This window comes from Dermacentor silvarum, chromosome 5 (genome assembly GCF_013339745.2).
Source record: "Dermacentor silvarum isolate Dsil-2018 chromosome 5, BIME_Dsil_1.4, whole genome shotgun sequence".
Classification (NCBI taxonomy): Eukaryota; Metazoa; Arthropoda; class Arachnida; order Ixodida; family Ixodidae; genus Dermacentor; species Dermacentor silvarum.
Window position 1 is genome coordinate 32,537,986 of NC_051158.1, and position 23,449 is coordinate 32,561,434.

Consider the following 23,449-nt stretch of genomic DNA (forward strand, 5'->3'; position numbering starts at 1 on the left):
GGCCCAGATTTGTCGCTGCGTTGCCAAAGATATTCGCAAGTGCCTGTAAATAGCTTGGATTGTCCGCTAGTAGTACTATGTCGTCCGCATACACCATTTGTCCATTACGCATGTAGGATAAATCAAACCCTAATTCGCTGTTTTCCTGTCGTATTTCTATGCCCTTAACATAAAGCGTGAACAGCAACGGAGACAGGACATCCTTGCTTCAGTCCTTGGTGAATTCCCACCACTTCCTTACCTTTTCGACTTTCCCATACAATGTGTACTCGTTTGTCTCTATATATCTCCCTCAGCAGCTCCACGAAACGATCATCTATGCCTTCGCGCTTAACAACATTCCATAACAATTCCCTGTATACGTTGTCATAGGCTTCTTTAATATCTAGAAATGCTATCGATAAAGGTCTATTCTGAGCTACTGAAATTTCTATGCACTGAGTTAGTACAAACATATCATCTAAGCGTATGCCTGGTCTGAACCCATTCTGTAGTTCCCCCAGTACATCCTTTTTTTTCAACCACTTCGACAGTTCTAGTTTTATGGCTTGCAGTGCGATTCTATATATCACCAACGTTACTGTAACTGGCCTGTACGAGCTCGTTTTATCCCTATTTCCTTTGCCTTTGGAGATGAGCTGCATCTTGCTTTCGCGCCATCCAACTGGAATTTTCTTCGTTCTAATCACTTGCTCTATGGCATTAGTCAGCAGTGCCTTGCTCTTTGGACCGAGGTTTTTGATTAGCTGTATTGGGATTTCATCGGGTCCTGCTGCTGTGTTATTCGGGACATTTTCTGCTGCCTTTTTCCAATAAAATCTTTCTATGCTAAGTGTTGATCTCTCGGCTTCTCTGTTGTTGCTGGATCTGTTGTCTGAACTACTCTTTCTTTCGTGCCGAAGTTATAACGTCTGCGATGTACCGCAGTGCATCGTCTCCATCGTAGATGTTATCGTCGTCATCCCTTACAGCTGTTTGCGAGTTTTCTAGTTGGAGCTCCGAGTGCTTTTATATGGTTTCAGAATCTTTTTGGGGTGCCTTTGTCTCTTTTGCGAATGTTATGCACCCAACGTTCACTTGCACATTTAATTTTCTTTTGCATGAGCTGACTCGCAAACCTTTTCCTTTCTCGGTATTTGTTCCATTTAAGGAGCACCTCTTCTTTGTGTAATCCCAACTTTTTGGCTTCTTGATGATCCCTAGACGCCTGCTTATGCTCTTCTGTAGCTTGCTTTATTTCCTTGTTCCACCACTTACGTGATTTCTTCTTTCCAATCCAGCAATTTTTTTCCTTGTCTATCTTATTTCCTGCTGCATAACGTCGACCAGTTCCTTATATTCCCACATTGCTGCAGGAAAAGCCTCAATTTTCTTCTCTATGTTCTTGCAATATCTGTTGTTTGCTCTTCATTCATGTTTAGAAATTCTGATGCTATTGGTTCGTGTTTTGCGTTAGTATCTCTCCCAAACTATATCGTCTATGGTCGCTACCCAGGCATTTTTTTCCATTTTCGTCTATTATCATTTGTTCTAGTTGTTCGTAGACCATCTCTGAGACTAAGGCGTAGTCGATACATAACTGCCTGTTTTTGCGTTGCCACATTACCTGTCCATGACACTTATTCTCCCTGTCAACTACTATAAGGTTCTGTTCATCACATAGATCCAGCACTAGAGAACCGTTGTAATCAGTATATCCGTCTAAGTCATCCATGTGTGCGTTCATATCTCCCACTAATATCACCTGGCCCGATTTCTTTAACACATTAATATCGCTTCTAATGCAATCAACCAATTCCTTATTTTTTCCCCCGCTATCACTACCTGTCCATAGGTAAGCTACTCCCAGCCACGTCTTTTTTTTTCAAAATAGCACCATCTGTAGCTGAAAAAGAGAACGAGACGCTTGGACGTGCTCTGATTGTCTTTGGGGAGGTAAATTCGCACTTTTTTATAGTGGAATGGCCCAGTTTATGCACGGCAACCCAACCGGTGAGCAAAACATGTGGACACGCCTAGCACGTCTGCGTAATCTAAAGCGATAAGTTGTCGCTGTAAAAGAATACCGATAGCTGTTTCTTTATTGTTGCATTTTTAATATGGCATGTAACCACAATCGGCCAAGGTTCTCTGCGGTAACAATGTGACAGGGACTTTTCCCCCTGCTAACTTAGCATTTTTGAACTACTAGAAAGTGAAATGCACGGATGTCGAGACTCGTCTTTAACTTGCCACTGTAGTGGACCACCTACAGCAGTCGGAGCAACCAAGCCATCGCTGCCGGCAGCGGCTCGGGCAGTGGAATGCGCCGGCTGGCGCCTTCTCTCGCAGCTGCTGTTGGTAGTCGTCATTATGATTGGCGCCTGCCTCGGGCTGTGTATACTCAAGTCCAAGCGAGCGCCGGATGTGCCACGTACGCCAAGTTTGACAGACACAGTAAGCTACAAGCCATGGCTCTACAACATGGTTCTAAGCCACGAAACTCTTTAAGTTCGGTTTGGGTTACGGTACAAACCAACTTAAACTGGTTCATTACAGTTCGACGAATAATCGCAAATTTTAAAACAGCACGATAAAAAGGCAAGATATGCCTTTATCTGTAGAACACGCATTGCTTTATATTTTTCGACACACTCTGAAGATTGCTGCGCCTTCTTTAAGGAAGCAATTTTTTTTCTTTGCATTTAGTAATCTATGAACCAGTGAAAAGTGCCAGCGCACAATAACCGGAGTCACGCTGCCAATAGGTGAAATGCACTATTAAGTCCTGCATCTGATACTGTCGCTAATCGCTGATTCAGGCATTGTAGAACAACTTCATTGTGCAAGTGATTTCCCTACTCTTTGGCTAAAAGGTCTATTTTTTCCGACTACTGTATGACATGTGGGTGCTGCCATGGATGCTATATCGGTGAAACATCCACAGGCTGCACTATGTTGTGCATTTAAATAGCGCCAAAAACATATCCTAGCTGAGCGAGTTAGAAGTCACGAATTTGTGACGAGATTGCAAGATATACTCAGTTCGTGTGATCAGACTATCTCCCAAGCATGTCCATTTTGTGTTTTGAGAGCTTAAAAAAAATAAATAAGACAGGACTCTGTGTAATAAATTTCAGTCTGAACTCAGCGCAAACTGTCTTCTCGTGTGTCCTCATTTTTTCGCGCTGTGAAGCTACATCATGAAGGCACTGGTATATTTTGCAGTTCGATATATTTTGCTTCACATATAGCGGCACATTAATAGGCACCGTTTTGTTTTTCAGGAGCTCTCACTGACCTCCTCCTCTTGTGTGTTCTGGACGCTCGACAGCATGCGAAAAGACATGGTACGCATTCCAAAAATTACCGTGGGCTCGTGCAGCGTGCAGCAATTTGCAACGTCACTCTTCGCTTCTGTTATCACGTCGTAGGCCATGCGTGCTCTTTCTTAACCGAGTAATTATTGCGATAGCAATCATATGGACACTTCAACTGGATTTCTGCCCTCGCCGTCGCCGTCAGGTTCCCTATAGATAAAATTTTCGCCGCGCGCCGTATGCCCGAGGGGAAGCGTGCGGGGACGCGCGCTATCACGGAGAGCGAACGCACTCAATCTCCCACGCGCAAGCAAGGAAGCGGGAAGCCAGCGCCGGAGGGAGCTGGGGGGGGGCGCACTTCTACTCTGCCAGCAACCGCGCTCGTCGCTCGCTCGCACCGTCGCTTATCTCCACACGGCTCTGACCTTTATGCGCCGTGCATTCGCTGCTCAGTTTCCGTTGAAGCGATAGACCGCACGTACCTTCGCCTGCTGCTGCGGCGTATGCGCTTGCTGCCAGCGTTTTGACAGTCGTTGTCTGCAGTCATTCAGTGTGATCTATTCATGTTTGTTTGTGCGCGCTCACACCACGCTTGTTCATTCAGTTAGTAATAGTCGGGCCACATTTTCCAACGCACGCTACACATGCAATGCTGCCCGGATCGGCAGTGCAGCGCTACAGGTGTGTCCCTTCGCACGCGCTGCCCACGGGAAGCGCTTCTCATCAACACCACCGTTTCACAGGCGCCTTCTCGTGGTCATCGAGTCTCTCTTCATGTCGGTCTACTTACGGCGCAGCACACCTGCTTACTTAATCAGCTCATGTTTACTACAATTCATATTGCTACCAAAGCCGCTCACCTTACTTCGTATGGCATTGGTGTATTGCTATCGCATTCATTGCTTCGCCCTTAGGGCGAAACTGTGACCATTTTTTTTTTACAACTAGAAGTTGCTGTCATTAAACGTACTTAAACCGTGCTACGCAGAAAGGTTTCCGGCTTTTCAGAAGTGTAGGATGGGCACGTAGTATACTGCGGCAGAAGTAGTTACCTACGTGAATACTGGAAGAACTGCTAGAAGAAACACAAAGTATTGGCCAAGTTTAGTTTAGTCTGAATGAAAAGTTTACCGGTTTTGTAGTTTGGTAGTCTCACTTAAAATCAACATTTACAGATTAGGTGTCCATTCCATTCCCATTCCATCTGTCCGACTGGTGCGCCCACTCCACTCCCATTAGATTCCTGGTGTTAAAAAAGTGTGGAATGAATCCAGAATCATTCAAACTTCGGGGTTGCCACTCCGCAACGCTGCACAACGCATGCACACAACATACACAAAACACACCGCTCAACCAACACTCGACTAATGTGTCTCATTGAGGCTAGTGTCCCTAAGGGAACTGAAAAGTCTCTTTGTTGTGTGCCTTAGCTCACGGGAGTACAGTGATTGTGGAATGTTCAGCGCGGACATTAAGGCCGTTCTTTGTAGGGTAAATAACATGCAAGCACAGATAAAGTGGGCATTGTTGTCCCGCACTTTGCACTCGAGGCACAGTGGCGACCTCATGCATTTTGATTTTAAATAGGAAATGTTTGGTGTTTGCAACGTTTAGACGAACTCGGTGTAGACATGCCCGATCGTGCCTGTTGGCCACATGGCATGCGAAACTCGCACATAGGATTGTGAGTGCAAATAAATTATACCCGTACTGCTGCTCCGAGTCAGTCCAGACAGCATGCTGCGCGGGCCGCGCAACAAAAGAGCTGATCCAAGAGAAAGTTACCATATTTATTCGATTATAAGGCAGTCATGATTTAAGGCGAGGGTGCTGTCGGGGGACCCAAGAAAAAACCAAAAAACAAAAAATGGAGTATGCACACCAATATACAGCGATACAGAGTGGCCGATGGATTATCGAGATTCGGCGGGGATCGCCTGAAATCTTGAATTACTAACATGACCAAAATGCAAAATGGCGATCATGAAATAGGTGGCGAAGCAAACTTCAACACGTGGAGTGCGGGTTATATGCGAAATTTGCCTTCAGGTGAGGCTTCATGGCAACGTGAATTTCCCCTTATAGTGTGGCTTCATGCAACATGGCACTCGCTGCCGTAAAGCCACACTGTCAGGTGAAATTCTCGCTGCCATGAAGCCGCACCTAAAGGCAAAATTCACGTACAAGGCGGGAGGTGACTCCGAGGCTAAAATTTCGGGGAAATAACCTCGCCTTATATTCGAATAAATACAGTTTTGAGGAGTAGCTCTGTGGAGTTATGTGCTGAATCAACAGCGCGGTCTGCATGTACATTGCCCGCTACTCCGCAATGCGAAGGCAACCACTGCAGAGCAAGGCTGTGCTGCATATACCACAATCAGTTTCTGTGTGCGTGCAGTTTATGTCGTAGATGGTGTGGTTGTTGGATGTGGTGATTTCAGGGATAACAGGGCACCGCGTGAGCCTGCGGAGATCACTAGCTGTTTGAAGATGTAAGTGAAAGCTACTCGTACTGCCAGCTCCGTGGCAATGGAACAGGTCCTGTTGGTCAGCTTTGCAGAATCATTGACGCCTGCTGATAGAATCCACACAGCTCTGATATGGACGAATGAGAGCGCGCTGCAAGACATAAGTGGGAACAAGTGGGAAATGGATAGCTTTGAGGCACGTGTTGGTTACGAGCATTGTCCCAGTTCGGCGAGTGACTTGTACAACTGCAAGAGAAAAATAAAGTGTCTCTGCTGCGTCCATGACGCTTTGGTGACGCTTTTTAGACTGCGGAGGTGTGACAAGCAGTTTCGAACGTTATTCTCCTTGTGTTATACTTAATTCCCACCCAGCACGTAACTAGTAAATCATTCTAAAAAGTCCAGTAAATATTTTATGGGCATCGACACGTTTATTTATTGTACACAATGTTGTCACGTTGTAGTGACGGTGAGGAAGCACAGTGGCACAACGCAAGTCACGAAATAAGCTGTTTATTAGGTGAACCTGTGCACAGCGAAACAGGTAACACTCAGCGCAATGATAGCGGAGCGCATGCTCGTCGAGCGTCGGAAATCTTATTAGCGGGTTAAGTGCGTCGGCTTTTATACATGACTCGCCGAATGTTCCAGCGTAGTTGCTGGTGCTCGCATAACTTCCAGAAAGTGCAACACTAATCGCGTCACGCATACAATCTGATTACGCAAGGCTCGATGAGAACATACACAACACATAGAATCAACAATAGCATTCTGTTACGTTCCAAATCACGCAGGTGTGTCTTGTGTTGAGCCATAAAACATTGAAGTTGTGAGCAGATGAAAAGCAATCCCGGGAAAAGGATGAAGTGCACGTGTCAATGTGTGCTATAGTAAAAAAATAACGCATACGCAGGAAGATATGATACTAAGGATGGATTTCAGCTTGCATGCAATGATTACATGGATTGTGGTACACTTCTGTGCACTTCGCGGCTTTGCTGAGTAAAAAGAGCTCTGCAAGAGGACGTAATATAGAGTCCCAGCACTCTGACTGTTACACTGGCTAGTCGAGATGTACTTGGGTCTTAAAAAAGCTATTTTCATGCTGACTTGCTTAGCAGGCACGTAGAGAGGGTTATAACAGCAAGGGAGTGGAACTCGGGTGTTGGCGTCTTTTCTTTCTCGCAATATTTGAGGGCACTAGCTGCATCGCTTGCACATGAAAAGCGGGAAGCGTCGAAACAAGCCGTGATGTGTTTCGTGGCGTTGTACAGTCACGTTCAGTTGGCTGATATCTCTCGAATAGGCACACCTTGTATACCGCGTGTATAATTTCTCCGTGACACCCGGAAGCGCAGCTTTCTTGGAATACTATGCTTACACTATAGGTCTGCAGGGCTGGCAATCACGCTGGCTAGATCTGTAGCAACTCTACTATTAATTTATTACTTTGCCATGGAGCTCCTTGTAACTAGTTCCCCTGCTCGGACAAAAGAAAATGGCTTTCAAAACGCCCACCTTCTGGCAGAGGCTTTTTATAGAGCAACGTTGAGATGCGAAGTAGACGAGGCTTGAATACTACTATATTATTTCATGCTTGTTATACACGCTGTAGACAAAGTTTGCTTAACCAGCCATAAAACCTCCAGCACAGATGAAAAAACTATTTGCGGGCTTTTCGTTATACATGCTCTAACGAAGGAACTGCGCGACAGATCCGGAGCTTGACTCATTTCACAGAATATCTTGTTCAATTTGCATTGCTCAGGCTCATGGAATAGCGAGAATTTTCAAAATAGCAGCGAATTTAATATTGCTGTGAGATTAGTTAGAATATATCTGTTAGAAGCATTTATATTGTTAGGAACGGTTGCTTTGTTTTGCATGGAACCGCTCTGAACCGTTCAACGAATTAACCACCGCGGAAGAGCTAATAGATTTCGTTTCGAGCCATTATGAAACAGTTGGTTGAACCTGTTCGGAACTGTCCCACTATTTTGCTCCTGTTAGGTTGAGCACCAAAATCGTGACACACATTCCAGTTTGGCTTCTGTAACAGTTCGACAAAGATAAGCGGTTCGACGCCTGGCTGTGAAACGACAACGATAGCCTACCGAAGATGATTATACGGAGATTGAAACGCGTCCGTAAGCTATCGCTGTAAAATAACGGCGATAGCCTAAAGCATTTCTACTTTTTAAATATGGTACACGCCCACAAAGGGGGGTTTGTTTGGCCGGGGTTCACAGTGCAAACTACACGAAGTGGCTTTTGTACAGCTTAATTCATGTTCGATGTTACAAACATTGTTGACAAAGGGATGTGTACGGATGTTGGAGACTCGCCTTTTTAATGCGATAACGTTAAGGGCTTTGTGTCGCAGAAAATCCGGTGTCGGCGTCCGGTGCCGGCGTCCAGTGAGTGAATATTCCCGTATATATTTAGGTATATGTACATGCCACGCCTTGCTATGTGGCATGCGGTATATGCGGGTTATATTGCCAGAGCATTCTATCACTGAAGTTGCTCATACCTTGTCTTACATTCTTGACAAAGTTATTCCTCGGAATTCTGACAATAACAGCCCACAAACAAATGTCATGAAACAAAACACACACAGAGCATGCCTTTTATGTTAAATCTTCTCAGACCGAAATATTAAAAGTGCGAAACAATAACAGCAACCTGAAAATGATCTAATTTTTTTGGGCGTGGCTGTGCACTACCTTCGGTATCGGCCCACGCAAGTGGCCGTGTTTCTACCAGAAAGCTCACCTTCGTGCATAGCGTTCACCGCCAGCGTTTCCCGGTAAACATTACGGTTACATAAGCTGCAGTTGCCGGGATGCGTGATAAGCAGTCAGGGATCTTTGAACGCTGTCGCGTTCCACTCTTAAAGGCGAAGCTTATAAGCGTCCTCCAATTTTTTGTTGCGCTCTAGTGGGTCAAGTACGGCGCCCCAGCAATCAAACTACGACTGGCGGCAGTGACTCGGGCCCTGAAGTACGCCGGCTGGTTCCTGCGTTCGCAGCTGCTGCGGGCCGCCATCGTGATTGTTCCTGTCGTGCTGACAGCCTGCTACGCGCTGTGGGTATTCAAGCACAGGCACGTGCCGCATTCGGAAGACTGCGTCACCATCGGGGGCAAGACGTACTGCTTCTGAGCGGGACCGCGCTGTCTTTGACATGACGGCAGTGGAACGCTCCTTGGAATGCGCCGACGCCCTTCCCGGACCCACCGCGGTGACTCCGTTGCTGACCTTCTGCCATACCAAGCACACGGGTTGGCGGATTTGATTGGTGTCTGCATTCCAGTGGAAGCGGAAACCAAGAACGCTTGTCATGTGTTCAGAATTGCGCAAGTTCTGAGGGCTTTGTTTTGGTGCTAAATAGTTCCTTGGCTCCATAATTATTCAGGAGCAACCACACTACGGTGTTCCCTAATCCCAGGTATTGCGTTGGAACATTAAAATCAATAAATCCTCTCAATCAGCATGTCGATTAGTCCATCTTTCCTTCTAGCCAACCGAGCATCACTGTAGATAGAGGATCATATCGTGCAACTTAGCTTTTGTCGTGGTGGGAAGCAGAATAATCGGATACGGAAGGAGAAACGTTAAATTGGTTTGGTTGAGCGAAGCATATTCCCGCGGGAGACACGAACTGAGTTTGCTGCTTATCCGTTAGGAAGTCATCATCAAAGTTGGATTCACACGACGGGACAGGTCACTAATTCGTGTTGAGAAAGAAAGCGAAATGGCTCAGTGCCGCTGACAATTTGCTAGCGGTGCAGTTTGTTAAAGCCTCGCCATGTCATGCTCGTCTGCGAGCCGCGCGGGAGCTGCCATCTAAATACATCTAGGAAAGGAGAAATCTCGGCAACCACTGCACCGATTCTTAACGAAGTTTGTGGCACGTAAAAGAACTTAAGATGTAGTAATTCCAGGAAAAATATTTTTTTATTATTTCGGCTGTCAAACTTTTGAAACAAGCTATGCCGAAAATTGCGAAATTTCCAAAAATATCAAGTATGAAGTTTACAACTCTAATCCAGCAATAAAAAAAAAACGATATTAGAATTATGTACGCTGCACTTATTGAGACAACTGAGGTCGGCAAAGTTGATGCTTGACACACTGCTCTCAAATATATATGGACAACCAACGCTGAAACTTCGCATTCAACAGCAGCACCGTAACACACAACCTGCCCCCCGCAAACATTCTTTTAAATTCTTGGCCACCAGAAACGTTCTTGAGCCTGCCAGCGTGCCCCCTTTCGGTGTGTCATGGACAGTGCGTAATATGTGGGAGTGCAGCGTGGCGGGAAGGACCAGGAGGTGTTTTTCGTTTCACCGATTCTTTTTCCAGTAGCGGCGGTATCGAGTTCCCTCCCGCCCTCAACCTTGGACAGCTCAACTGCACGCAACGGGTCGTCGAGCTCTGATGATGGAGCGCTAACACTCCAGGACCACACTGATATGTCCACGGATCCTAAGAACGAGATACTTGTGGACTCGTCGGACCCACACATCCAGACTCTACAGCAGTCATTGGCCGAATGCAGAGACTTTCATGCCTCGCCTAGCGACGTCTCGCTCTGTGAGCCTAGGAGACCAACACGGCTTTGATCACCAATACTCAAGACCTGTGCGGGTACGAGGTCATCCTCATTGAAGACCTGCTCATGTGGCCCGGATCATCCTATCATACGCCTTTCGCAACGCAGATCGAGGTCCAGTCATCTCCTGCATATGGCATGAGCACTGACCAGGACGGCGGGGCAGCACGTGGCGTTTTATCAAGATCTACCAATTCGAGCACCTTGAGGAGCCTTGTTACGTCAGCGCCAACTCTGCAAAAGTGCAAGTTGTGTCGCATACTAACACGAATGCTCACCTCCTCATTGAAGAAGCCACGTTTTAGACAAACCTGACGTATTGCGACCGGCTGCGATCAATGCGACCAACCACGTTCAGTGCTACAACCAGCGGTTGAGCGTCAAGGATCTCCTGCCGCGTTTTCCTAACAGCGACGGGCTAATCGTCTCCGAAACCAGCGACCAGAGCGTAGCAGTCAGTGCCGCCCACCAGAGAAGCTGGTTGCGCAAGCACAGCACGGCTCAACGACGACGAATTCCATTTCCTAGTGTTGTCGACTACGGCTTTCACCACCCGCGCACCCTCACAACCGCCAGAACCAGCTTCGGCAGCGTGGCAAGCCGCAGCGTGGCCGAATGTAATGCATCTCATGGAAGACAAAGAGGCGCACTTGGGCTCAATTGGGTGCTCGGACTGTGGGTGCGAGGTGAGAGAAAGAAGTAAACCAAGCGTTCGCCATAACGGCCCTTTGTCTGCTTCTCTACAGCACAATATACATATAGAGGATGTGCCAACTATCGTGCACCAATATTGAAAGATATGCAAATGCCATGTAGCTGGACAGAACCAAGGTATGATGTTGTGTGCCGTTGCTTGGATATACCCACATTATTTTTTGCATTCTGCCTAATTGGATAATTAGTCTTAATTTATTAATGAACTTCTCAAATATTATAATTACATGAAAAGTGTCAGTGAGAAAATTGTAGAGCAACATGAAAATTTCCCGCTACAGGTTTCTGTTGCTCAATGTGTGCTACATAAACGTGATTTTCCGAGCGTTAAAGAAGCCCGAGAATGCACGCAAAGTCCCCCGAGCGGTCAGTTGCGCAGCAATTTTGCGTGTATTCTCGGGCTTCTTTCAAGCTTGGAAGCACGCATGCACGCATGCACACACACATCCTATGACCCCTGGTACAATACATTGCACATTGCCTTCAACGTTTTTCTTAAGTTCACTCGGAAGTGATTATGTAAAATATCTATTATGAAGTACGGTGCATGTGTAACTGTAAAGACGGGGTTTGCTGATATTCTTGTCATTAAATTGATCTATACCTCTGTGTCGTTACAGACGACCGAAGGCAACCTTGAGGTGTGTTTCGGAATCACTGAGATTGCGTGAAAATACGGGACGCGGCAGCAACATGGCAATCTACTACAGGTAGTTCCATCTTCATCTCTGCGTTTAAGCAATGAAATGCTGTTTTTACCATAGCGAAGATGAGGAGATGATGGAGATTGTGGAGACATGGAGACGCAGCTTTTGGCATTAAAGAGAAACTGAGACATCCACCCAAATGTAGCAATTTGCTACAATGGAAACCCAACCGGGTTCCTCGAAAGAAAGCCTCGCAGTTGAAGAAAAATTCGTCCTGGTCCGGGACTCGAACCCGGGACCACCGCCTTTCCGGGGCAGCCGCTCTACCATCTGAGCTAACCAGGCGGCTAGCAGATGGCAGGGCGAAGTCGAATTTGTCGACAACTCGAAGCAAAGGCAAGTGTATGACGTAATAGTTCAGCGGAAATCCGCTAGGTGGAAATAAGTAATTAAAGGGAAACTGAGACATCCACCCAAATGTAGCAATTTGCTACAATGGAAACCCAACCGGGTTCCTCGAAAGAAAGCCTCGCAGTTGAAGAAAAATTTGTCCTGGTCCGGGACTCGAACCCGGGACCACCGCCTTTCCGGGGCAGCCGCTCTACCATCTGAGCTAACCAGGCGGCCTGCTTCTTCAACTGCGAGGCTTTCTTTCGAGGAACCCGGTTGGGTTTCCATTGTAGCAAACTGCTACATTTGGGTGGATGTCTCAGTTTCCCTTTAATTACTTATGTCCACCTAGCGGATTTCCGCTGAACTATTACGTCATACAGCTTTTGGCATCTAACCATTGTATTTAAATTTTAAAAATTGTGTTTTTTTCTAGTTCATAACATAACAGTAGACAATAATAACCACCTTGAAGACCTAGCGAAATACAGGGGTAACTGGAGATCGCAGGGATATGCCTTCGTCCTGCAGTGGACATAAAAATAGGCTGATGATGATCGATGATGTGCCATAGTTGTGTTCGGGTCTCAGGAGGATATATATATATATATATATATATATATATATTGTTACGGATGATTGATGTTTATTCACAGATGAAGACCAGGACACACACACACACACACACACACACACACACACACACACACACACACACACACACACTGACGGAATGATCGTGGTGGTTACATTGTTGCGGTTACAAAATTAAATGTGACATCATATACGTGCCTACTGCAGTATCCTAGTGCCGGCGCTCCAAGAGATAGTATAACCGGAAGCGTAATTCCGAGTTCATGTTGACGAAGGGAACCTTCCAGAAGTGGCTTTCTTTGTATGTCGAACCTACGGCATTTTATAAAGAAATGCTCATTTGTTTTCGGTTCATTGCAACAATAACATTGAAGGGTAGGAGCATAACAAGACCCGTGGGAATAAGAATTAAGCATTGGTATTTGGCAACGCATTCTTCTAAATGAAACCAATTGAAACGAAAGCAAATTTCTGTGCCAAGGAAATCAGAAATGCTGACAATCGGTGTTAATACACATGTCATATTTCTCATGAACAGAAAGATTTTTAAATTTTGCAGCAGATGTATGCCAAAGGTCGTATAGCCCTCTGTACCGGGTCTATAAGAGATCGCGCCGCTAGTGAGTCTGCTGACTCTTTTAATGTTAGTCCCATCTGTCCTGGTACCCATACCAATTGGACGAGGCGTAAATGTTGGTGGATAGGTGAATAAAATTATTGGAGTACGGTAGATAACGCTGGCTCGAGCCGGTCAACACCACGAGTGTGATTTATTTTCTTCATCTTCAAGGTGTAGATAGACAGAAAAACATAACTTTTATTCAGGTCCTGAGAAACTAGGGACACCCCCTTTAAGGGGGAGTTCGTAGCAGTCGCGAGCCGCTCCCACGCAGGGACCGGAAGACCGTGGCCCTCCGCCCTCGCGCAGGCCCTCTGGACAGCCCGAAGTTGAACCGAGAGGTCGCCGCTTTTAAGGGATTCCTCCCAGTCCTCTTCTTTGTTGAACTCAGTGTCGCGTAACGCAGGACATTGCCAGATCATATGAGCTAATGAGCAATACGCCTCTCTGCAGTCCGGACATCGCGGTTCGATGTTGGGCGAGGAGTGACTAAACCTGCCCCTCGAAGGGAAAGACACCATTTGCAGCATCCTGAAGGCCGACGATTGCGGTCGAGTGAGTTTAGGGTGAGGAAGTGGAAAAGCCCACCGAGAGAGATGATAATGAGTCATGACCTAGTGGAAAGTGAGGAGCGAGTCCCTGTACCTCCTGGCGTCCCCACCTGCGAATCCGCCGGGATTGCCGCGGTGAGCGAAACTTCGCGCACGGCCACGGGCAAACTCATTGGCGTTGGGAACATCGGGATGTACGTTGGCCCCCATGTGGGCCGGGAACTATTTTATGGTGTGAAACCCGGCAGCCCCCTCGCTGCCGAGAGGATGGCCGCTGCCTCCCGCGAGATCGAGCCCGAGGCAAAAGCCCTAGCTGCAGACCGCGAGTCTGTGAAGATATTGGGACCCGATGGGTCCTTCATTGCTATAGCGATGCCGATTTCTCAGCCACCGTTTCCGAAACCCTTCTAACCGACGCAGAACACAGGAGTTTGCCACTATGGTCGACCGAGACCACTGCGAAGCAATCGGAACGCCCGTACTGGGCTGCATTGTTAAAGGTCGCGAGATCCGGACTATCTGCAACCAATTTCAATAAAGAACGGGCCCGAGCTATGCTGCGCGCTACATTGTATTGTGGGTGGACATTTCTTGGAAGTGGATCTACCGTAAACGTACCTCTGATCGAGGACGGTAGAGTCACTTTACGCTCGTTAGTCTCCGTAAGACCGCAGCCTATGGATTGCAGGATGTGCCTACCAGCCCGCGAGGACGAGAGACGCACGACCTGAGCCATCTGCTGGGCCTCGATCACCTCCGAGTGGGAGTTATGCATGCTTTTTCAGGGCTGGTGTTGTTGGACAAGCCTAGAACTCGCTTTATGCTTTTGCGCATTAGTGCATCGATTTTTGCCTCTTCCCTTTTGGCCCAGTCCGGCGCCGAAACGACGCAATTAATGTGGATCATGAGAAATTAATGGTAGAGCCGAAGGAGATTGCTCTCGCTCAGCCCTCCCCTGCGGTCCCTGAGAAAGGAGCTAACGTATGCGTGGAAACGTTCCAGACCCTTATCCGAGACCGCCTCAAGCACGAACTTGTGCGATATATTGTCAAAAGCTTTGGTTAGGTCTAGAGCTAGTATGGCTCTAGTTTCCTTGGCGTAGTTGTCAATAATTTCTCTTGATAAGGAGCATGGCGTCCTGTGTGGATAGTTGAGGTCTAAATCCTACCATATTGTGTGGAAATAGCTCTTTGCATTCTATTTACCGGGATACCCGATTGTGAATCGCATGTTCAACCACCTTGCCCACGCTGGACGTAAGCGAGATGGGCCGCATGTTCTCCGGCGCTAGAGGTTTGCTTGGCTTTGGGATGAGCACCACCGAGGCCGTCTTCCAGGATTCGGGGACGAACCCGGTCTCCCAGGTTTTGTTGACTTCCTCAGTGAGCTTCTCGATGGATTTACTGTCCAAGTTACGTAAAAGCTCATTTGAGATTCCATCCAGGCCCGGTGCAGTGTGCCCGTTGAGCTCGTGGAGGACCTCCCAAATTTTGGGTTCAGTGAAAGGTGCCTCCAGCTCCTCCAGCTCAGTGGGGTAACCATGCGACTTGCATATTAATCTAAAAGATGAAAAAAAAGACGTTTTACGCTTACCGCTGCTTTGATTTTGCTCATAATTTTTAGGAAAATCGCATATATTAGGGGCGAATTACCTTAGGGCCGAGCCTTGTACCTCCCTCGTCGTCGCCCGTTGTCCGTAGCTCTGGTTTGCATGGAGTCCGCTAGAGGCCCTGCGGTGCACAAGGGCGTTCGTTCCCGACGCGCGCTCTCTTTCTCTCTTCAGGCATGGATGATAACGGTCGCTTCTGATAACGGCGTGCCCGCTATGGATGAACAGGTGAGAATGGCGGCTCAACTGCAAGCAGAGTCGAGGGCTCGCAAAGCTGCTGCAGCACGGCGACGCAGACAACAAGCGGACCTGGTGTCTAGGGCGCGGGAAGCTGCAGCAAAACGGCAACGCCGGCAAGCAGACCCGGAGCTGAGGGCTCGCGAAGCTGCAGCAGCACGGCAACGCCGGCATGCGGACCCGGAGCTGAGGGCTCGCGAAGCTGCAGCAGTACGGCAACGCCAGCAAGCGGACCCGGAGCTGAGGGCTCGCGAAGCTCGCGCTTGAACCGAGCATCGGCGCCACCAACCTCAGGTAGAGAACGCTTCCGGCGTTTTGCCGCCGCTTCCCGTGCTCTCGCCGCCTCTGGGTCCGCTTGCCGGCGTCGCCGTGCTGCTGCACTGATCACAAGGCAGTCTTAATGAAGGGAAAACGAAGTCCGCACCTCAATACCATATACGACCAATAAAACAACATTGTATATACTGTACACATGTGTTGTCACTCATTTGCATGTTCGGGTGGCCAATGTACGGGGGACTCACGGTTACCCGAACGATCCCCCGGTGCTTTGCCCACTCATCATCATTCACTTCGTGGATATGCGGTGTTTTTTATACTCCTCATCGTTCAATGCAGCATTTGTCACTGTTACTTGCATGCTTGTTGAAAAAAAAATCCAAAGATGCCTTCATCTATGCCCTTGGTCATCAGTGACGTCAATAATGCGACCGCTGTGGCCACCACCTCGTCGCGTCCGTCGACTGCATTACCGTAAAGCATGACTTTCGAGATAAGCTTTCATTAATGACTGTTGGGTGCGATGTGGACATCACGAGGGGTTTATACGAAGGTTAACTTGGCATTGTATTTCTTGAAATCAAACACCTCCTGCAAGACGGCGAGGCCCTTCGCCCGCTCCAGGATAAACACGCCAGCCTGTCGCGGTTTACGAGGCTTGGACGACACTCCCGGACCCCGGGCGCGCGAGGGAAACGCGACTTTCCCTGCAGGAGTTTGCTCGCGAATCTGGCGCCACGAAAAGCATTTTTGGACGAGGCCTTTGGTCATGCCTGCCAGTGTGGGAGTGGCTATGTGTGAAATGTTTGCGATACGTCTGTGAGCACTAGAAAACGGTCTTCTACAGTCTGTGCATCAGATTGAGAATTGTTATGCATTGTTACGATGAAATGGCTTTATTTGCAGAGGATCGTTTATAGCGATCACACAGTCTGGCAGCCAGGGATCCTCGTCTTGCCCTTTTGTTTCATATAAATCCGCTTCTGGTGTTCAGGTTACAATATTGTATTGCCGCAACATGCACCCAGACGGACCCGAGCTGCTAATCGTCATTCCGTCTCATCTTCAGCAGACTCTATTCCAGCAACTGCACGACGTTCCCACCGCTGGACACCTTGGCGCCTCTCGGACCTATGACCAAATTCGGCGACGATTTTTCTGGCCTCGTCGCTATGTCGCCGCGTGTGAGTCGTGTCAACGCCGAAAACGACCAGCTGTACATCCTGCTGTTCTGCTGCAGCCTCTGGATATACCGACCGACCCTTTTTTTCGCGTTGCCGTTGATCTTCTCGGACCATTCCCTGTGTCAAACGACGGAAATAAGTGGATTGCCGTCGCTATGGACTATACTACCAGCTATCTAACTACAAGAGCCCTTCCCACCAGTTGCGCTACATACGTCACTGACTTCTTGCTTCACAACGTTATCTTACACACACCGCACCTCGTCAACTTCTCACCGATCGCGGCCGATACTTTCTTGCCAAAGTCATCGACGACTTCGATCCTGTGCTACTAAACACAAGCTTACTACAGCCTACCATCCTCGAACTAACGGTCTTACTGAACGCCTGAACCGGACAATAACTGACATGCTCGCGATCAGGCGCGTAGCCAGGGGGGGGGCTGATGGGGCTTCAGCCCCCCCCGAAATTTTTTCGCGCTGGCATGCACCGCCGACCAAAACTACCACCGACGCCGGCAATCATGCTGGATTTTGTCTACAATATCCTTTTCACGCTCGAAAAGACATTTCGGCACGAACATTGCGAACTCGGGCTGGATTTCGTGACAACGCCCTTGCACCTGGAGTCACGTAACGCAAGGAGCCCCATCCGAGCACAAACTTTCAACGACTTTTCGATAGCGAGCGGGCGCGTTGCGGCATTTCGCAGCGGCCGCGGAATAAACGGAGCGCATGGATTTCAATTAATTAAACTGTATGGGTATAAAGTTCTCATAAACTTTTGACGCGAAAGGTGCGCTGACATTTCCAAAGGCATGCTGTAAAAGATTTTCAATTCTAGAACTTTATGGGGTTAATGCTCTTATAAACTTGGGCCAACATGCGCCCACTGGAACACTCGTGTCCAAGCTGTTCCATAAATGGAAGCGCGCGCTCGCAATCTCCCACACACACGAAAATACGAAATATCACCGTGACTGTCAGCTAGAAGCTGATAATTTTCTCCAAACCTTTTCAGGAAGCGTACCCAATGTGATTGATCAGCTGGACCAGGGCAGGCAAAGTAAAATATGAGAAAACAGAAGATAGTGAATGGCCTATTATAGAGGATTTTTTTTATTGCGATAGCAATTATATGACACTTGAACCGGATTTCTGCCGTCGGCGTCGCCGTCGCCGTGAGGTTCCGTATAGATTCCAAGGGCGATAAAATCGTCGCCGCGCGCCGTATGCGCCAGCGAAAGAGCGCGGGGGACGCGCGCTATCACGGAGGGCGAATTCTCGCGCGCGCTATCACGGAGAGCGAACGCACGATGGAAAGCAAACGCAACCGTCGCCCGAAAGGCTGTGGGGGTATGGGAGGGAGGGAGGCGGGGCGGCGCTTTGCTCCCGCATCAAAGGCGTATCTTGCCACTCAATCTCCCACGCGAAAGCAAGAAACGGGAAGGGGGGGGGGGGGGGCAGCTTCTCCTCTGTCAACAACTTCTCCTTTGCCTGGCGGTGCCGGTCGCCCGCACCGTCTCTTATCTCCACACGGCTCTGACCTCTGTATGCTCTGTGCATTCGCCGCTCAGTTTCCTTTGAAGCGATAGACCGCGCGAACCTGCGCTTGCTGCCAGCGTTTTGACAGTCGTTGGCTGCTGTCATTCAGTGTGATCTATTCATGTTTGCTTATGCGCGCTTGTTAATGCGCGCTTGCTATGCGCGCTTGTTAACACCACGATTGTTAATTCAGTTTGTAAGCCAATGTCTATAAGTTTATGCAGCCGATAAAACTAATATCCCTACTCCGAATTGCCCTCTACTAATTTGCTATCGCAATCGATGCTTCGCCTTTCGGGCGAAACTGCGACTTTTTTTTTTTTTTTTTTTTGCGGGCGACAAGGTCTGACTCTCCGTGGCCATAGGGACAGGGGCCCTATGGATTTAAGCAATGCCCCTTTTGGAAATACAGGCATTTTCAGAGTGCTTCGTCGCATGCGAGATGATTGTGGAGATACATATCTGAAGAACCATTTGGAAAGTTGCCCCAGTATTGCCTCGTATTTGAGCCCAGACGCACAAAACCAAATTATAGAAATTTGTGGTGACATTATCAAAGAAAGCTTAGATTCAAAAGCAGGCTGCTTCTCCATACTTCCTGACAAAACGACGGACATCGCTGGAATCGAACAGCCTCCTGTTTCTGCAAGGTACCTAAACAAGTATGCCAACGACATCAAGGGAGTGTTTTAGGTTTTAGCACCGGAATAGATGCCCATCTCTCACTGCGACAGCAGGTTCTATGTAAATGTGTAAATACTGCTGCAGCTTCTAGTCACCTTTCCAGGGACCACTGCCAGCGCAGAGAGAATATTTTGTTAACAAGAGTTTACTAAAAAACTACTTGCGCTCTACAATGTCTGTGGAACGCATGGTTAGGCTGGCGCTTCTAAACACCCACAGAGAAGTCGGCATCAGCGTGTCCGAAGTCATTGACCGCTTCGCTCAACTTTCCCACTGAGAGAAGTTTGTCCTTTAGATAGCGAAGCAGCAAAAATCAATGCAAGTAAAAAGCACTGTTAATTCACGTCCATAACTTCTTAATTATGAAAACGTATGACCGTTCATTAGCTTTTAAAACCGCAGAAATTTTCGCCGTTTATTCTAGCAGTTGGCATCATGATCACAATTATCACGCGAATACAAAAATTACGAGGATACTGATAACCAATTTTGACCGACCTTGCTCATTGAAAGCCCGGCCCACGCGGCGTTCGCCAAAAACACACTCGGATATTGGGTAGCTCAACTTACCGCATCATCTGTGGCCTTCGTTTGTCCTTTTCTTTCCTTTTCAGCTACCTGCTTTTATTTCTTTTTTGAAACGAAGAAATACCCTCCTTTAATTTTTGGCGCAGAATAATCGTTGGCACCTTGCAGGCAGTTAAATTACACATTTTCGTACTGATTTATGCATTATTCTTCTATTATTCTACCCACATGGCACTGTCGCGACCGCTGCATGGCCCAAGTACATATCACGATTTCTGCGATCATAGTTATGTTCTTGCCTAGATCATCTGTCTTTCTGTGCGCAAAGATAGATAGATATAAGTTTAATGATGCGAAATGCAGAGAGGTCGGCCTGAGGTAAATTCCTGCGCAACGTTTACTATCTGTGACTGAGCAACATGTTTGTTTGTCTTATTTGACGCATTATATACACTGACGTTTGCTTAAATACGTAGATTTATTGGAAACTCATACGAATTCTTAAATATCTTATTGCGAGATTTTGTGTATACAAGCAGTGAACTTTGTTTCCAGCGACTCTTTTTTTGCCCTTTAGCGAGTTGTATCTTCGCATTTGTATATTCCCTTCTATCTTCGCATTTCTAATATATATTTTGCAGAACTCCCACTTTTTATTTGTACTCACTGCTGCGAGTAATATCTCGGTGTAATTACAATACACGACGAATTACAGCTGCTCCTGCGCAATCGATTACAACGAGGGATAGCATCATTGAGGTTTCTTCCTGGCCGTTGCATATGTAGAAAAATGGAAACAAGGTTCTTGAATGACAAAGATTCATCAAAATATTTGTCCTCAACTTATTCATTTCATGGCCTTTACATTTTTCATATAAGCTGAATCCACTGATTTGCTGGTTTCGAACTGATATTGGCCCTTTTCGCGGTGATCCCGTGGGACCTGCCATATTTGATCACGTGGTGACGCGTTCATTGCTTGCCTCAACTGCCTCCGTTGCCTCCTTGTTTACAATGGAAGTGTGTGACGCCGGCGCGGCATAGAAAACCTCTGTTTTCGGAGATATCGTAGACGGTGACTAGGTGGATGACACGAAGCTTTGATCACCTGCAGCTTCAGATAACATGCAAAAGCGCTTTCGGTGCTGATTAAGCTATGTCCAAACGGCGCAAGCAGTGTATATGGTGCTTCTTCTAAAAGCGGGGCTAAATATGCATTCCAAGCTTTGCGATTAGGAATTCAGTCAGGATTAGTGTGTTTTGCTCTTTGTTCTTTATTCGGCAAATATTTTGAAGCAGTGGCTTGTCAGTTTCTGACTCAGTGAAGTTCCTTGGTGCGGCCACTATCTGATTATTAAAGCGAAGCTTTGTACCTCTACCAGCCAAGGGTTCTGTCGTGTCCGTCGTTGTAAGCAAAAAACGATCCCGACGAACCGCTAACAATTGCAGGTATATCAGTATAGCTTACTTGAATTCAGGCATTCAGCGTACAACTAAGCACTCGTTTTCGCAAGAAAAACCACAAAAAACAAGCTTCAAAGTGATGAGCCAACATGATGGATGATAAGGGCTGCGGGCAAACAACGGAAACAGGCTCGGCGCGGTCCGTAAGATTAGATTGCAGCTGTTGCAAAGCTTATGCAGCTGCTTGAAAGAGGGTTGACGTCATTCGCAACCCTTCCATTTCGTCTTGGAAGAGTTAGCACTCGTGTGCTTCACCAATGCAAAACAACCAACCACCATTCGCGGAACGTGCATTGATTTAACCTTGGCAAAGAATGTAACTACAGTGAAAACTGAAAATTTTAGTGTATATCACACCGATCATAAAGCAGTGGTGAACATTGTTGTGAAGTAAATAATAATAAAGGCCGTGGTTAAAGTTACGTTGTAGTGTGTGAAATATCAAGTGCGCCGCAGTCACCGTGAGGGTGGCGTAAAAAGCTTCGCTTTCCAACCACCTTCACAGGGTGGATTGGCGGGCAATTTTTTTTCTGCCTAATCGCTCGCGGGTGTGCTCAGTTCTGAATCCGATAGATTTGTTCTTGCTGCGCACAAGGCTTGAAACGTAGCTGTTTTGTACATTGTAATACCTTGTAGCAAATATATATTACAGCTAGTAACTTGCTTACTCTAGTGGACCATCACGAAACATTCAGCTTCGACCATTGGTGCGCCATAGGTGTAGTCCGTCATTTATTGTGCGTATACAGTACGCACATATTCAAGTGTGCGTGCATTCACTTATTCTTGATACGTCGGCGATAGAGTGGGCGTAAGTTTTCCTGCATTTGGACAGATGTGTATAGATAACGTGTGCGAAACTTACTATGACAGGAAGCGGCGCTACTCCCTTTGTTATTGTTTAACGAGTGGTACTCACTCTTGCCGACGTTCTGGGGATGAAGGTTAGTGATACAAGGTTCTTTGAAGGTTAGCGATACAAGGCTGGCGGATGAGCAAATTTCTGTATCCTCGCGGAAAGCCGTACATCTCGAAGTTTCGGTAACACGTTCGGGCAGTTGCAGCAGAGATCCGCGAACTTCGCCACACAGATTCATTCTATTCCTTAACATGCCAGTGACTATTTTTGCAGCCAATTACTGCACACGTCTTCAATCCACATTATTCAATCTAGCATGATTGGAGCACAGTGTGTTAGTGAAAACTCAGTTGCATTTCCGACAGCTGATCGCACAAAAGCAAGGTAGAAGCGGTAATGGTTTCGTATGCGTGCGCGGTCGCTGAGGAGAGTTATGGCGCGCCGCCGTGAGTGCCATCTCGTTTCTCTAAAACAAAACTGCTCCGCGAAAAGGGGCAATAGTTCTAAAGTTCATGTGATGTTTTCTTTACTTATTAATTAGACAAAAAAAAAACACGGAAGCATTGATATCAGTTATTTCTGCCACAATTTTTGGGGCATGCGAATATATTCTTTTATGAAAACATACATATTTTAATGGACAGTGCATAGCTTTGAATAATTCGTTTGCAGCATATAATATACAATGAAATTGGCAATGCATTTATTATTCATGCATTTGATCCCACGACAAATTCTATAAGGAGGAGGCCGCGCTGCAACCTGAGCCCCCCCCGAACAAAATTTCTGGCTACGCCACTGCTCGCGATGTATGTTTCCTCCGATCATCGTGACTGGGACACTGCTCTACCATTTGTCACATTTGCGTACAATTCCTCGCGCCACGACACAGCTGGCTATTTGCCCTTCTACCTTCTATACGGCCGTGAACCGACCTTGCATTTCCAGACTCTTCTTTCGACCACATTCGACTCGCCGACACAGTACGCTCGTTATGTCATAACCACAGCGACTCAAGCACGCCAGATTGCCCGTCTTCGTCTCTCTGCGCTCTTGTGCTAGTTTGGTCTCCATCTCGACGTGTCGGTCTTTCGGAGAAACTCCTCCTCTCGCGATACTACGGCCCTTATCGCATCCTCTGCCAGGTGACGCCTGTCGCA

At 47.3% G+C, this 23,449-nt stretch overlaps 1 protein-coding gene and 1 non-coding gene across 2 annotated transcripts in view; one reads left to right on the forward strand and one right to left on the reverse strand.

The window, feature by feature from the left end:
* LOC119454050 (uncharacterized) overlaps window positions 1-23,449 on the forward strand; it is an 87,671-nt gene that overhangs the window by 24,929 nt on the left and 39,293 nt on the right. The window contains exons 9-10 of the mRNA XM_049667891.1: window positions 2,241-2,436; window positions 3,267-3,329. Of these exons, the coding sequence (XP_049523848.1) occupies window positions 2,241-2,436; window positions 3,267-3,329 (259 nt within the window). The remainder of the gene's footprint in view (window positions 1-2,240; window positions 2,437-3,266; window positions 3,330-23,449) is intronic.
* On the reverse strand, window positions 12,296-12,370 carry Trnas-gga (transfer RNA serine (anticodon GGA)). The gene has a single exon. It is a non-coding gene; the product is annotated as a tRNA-Ser (tRNA).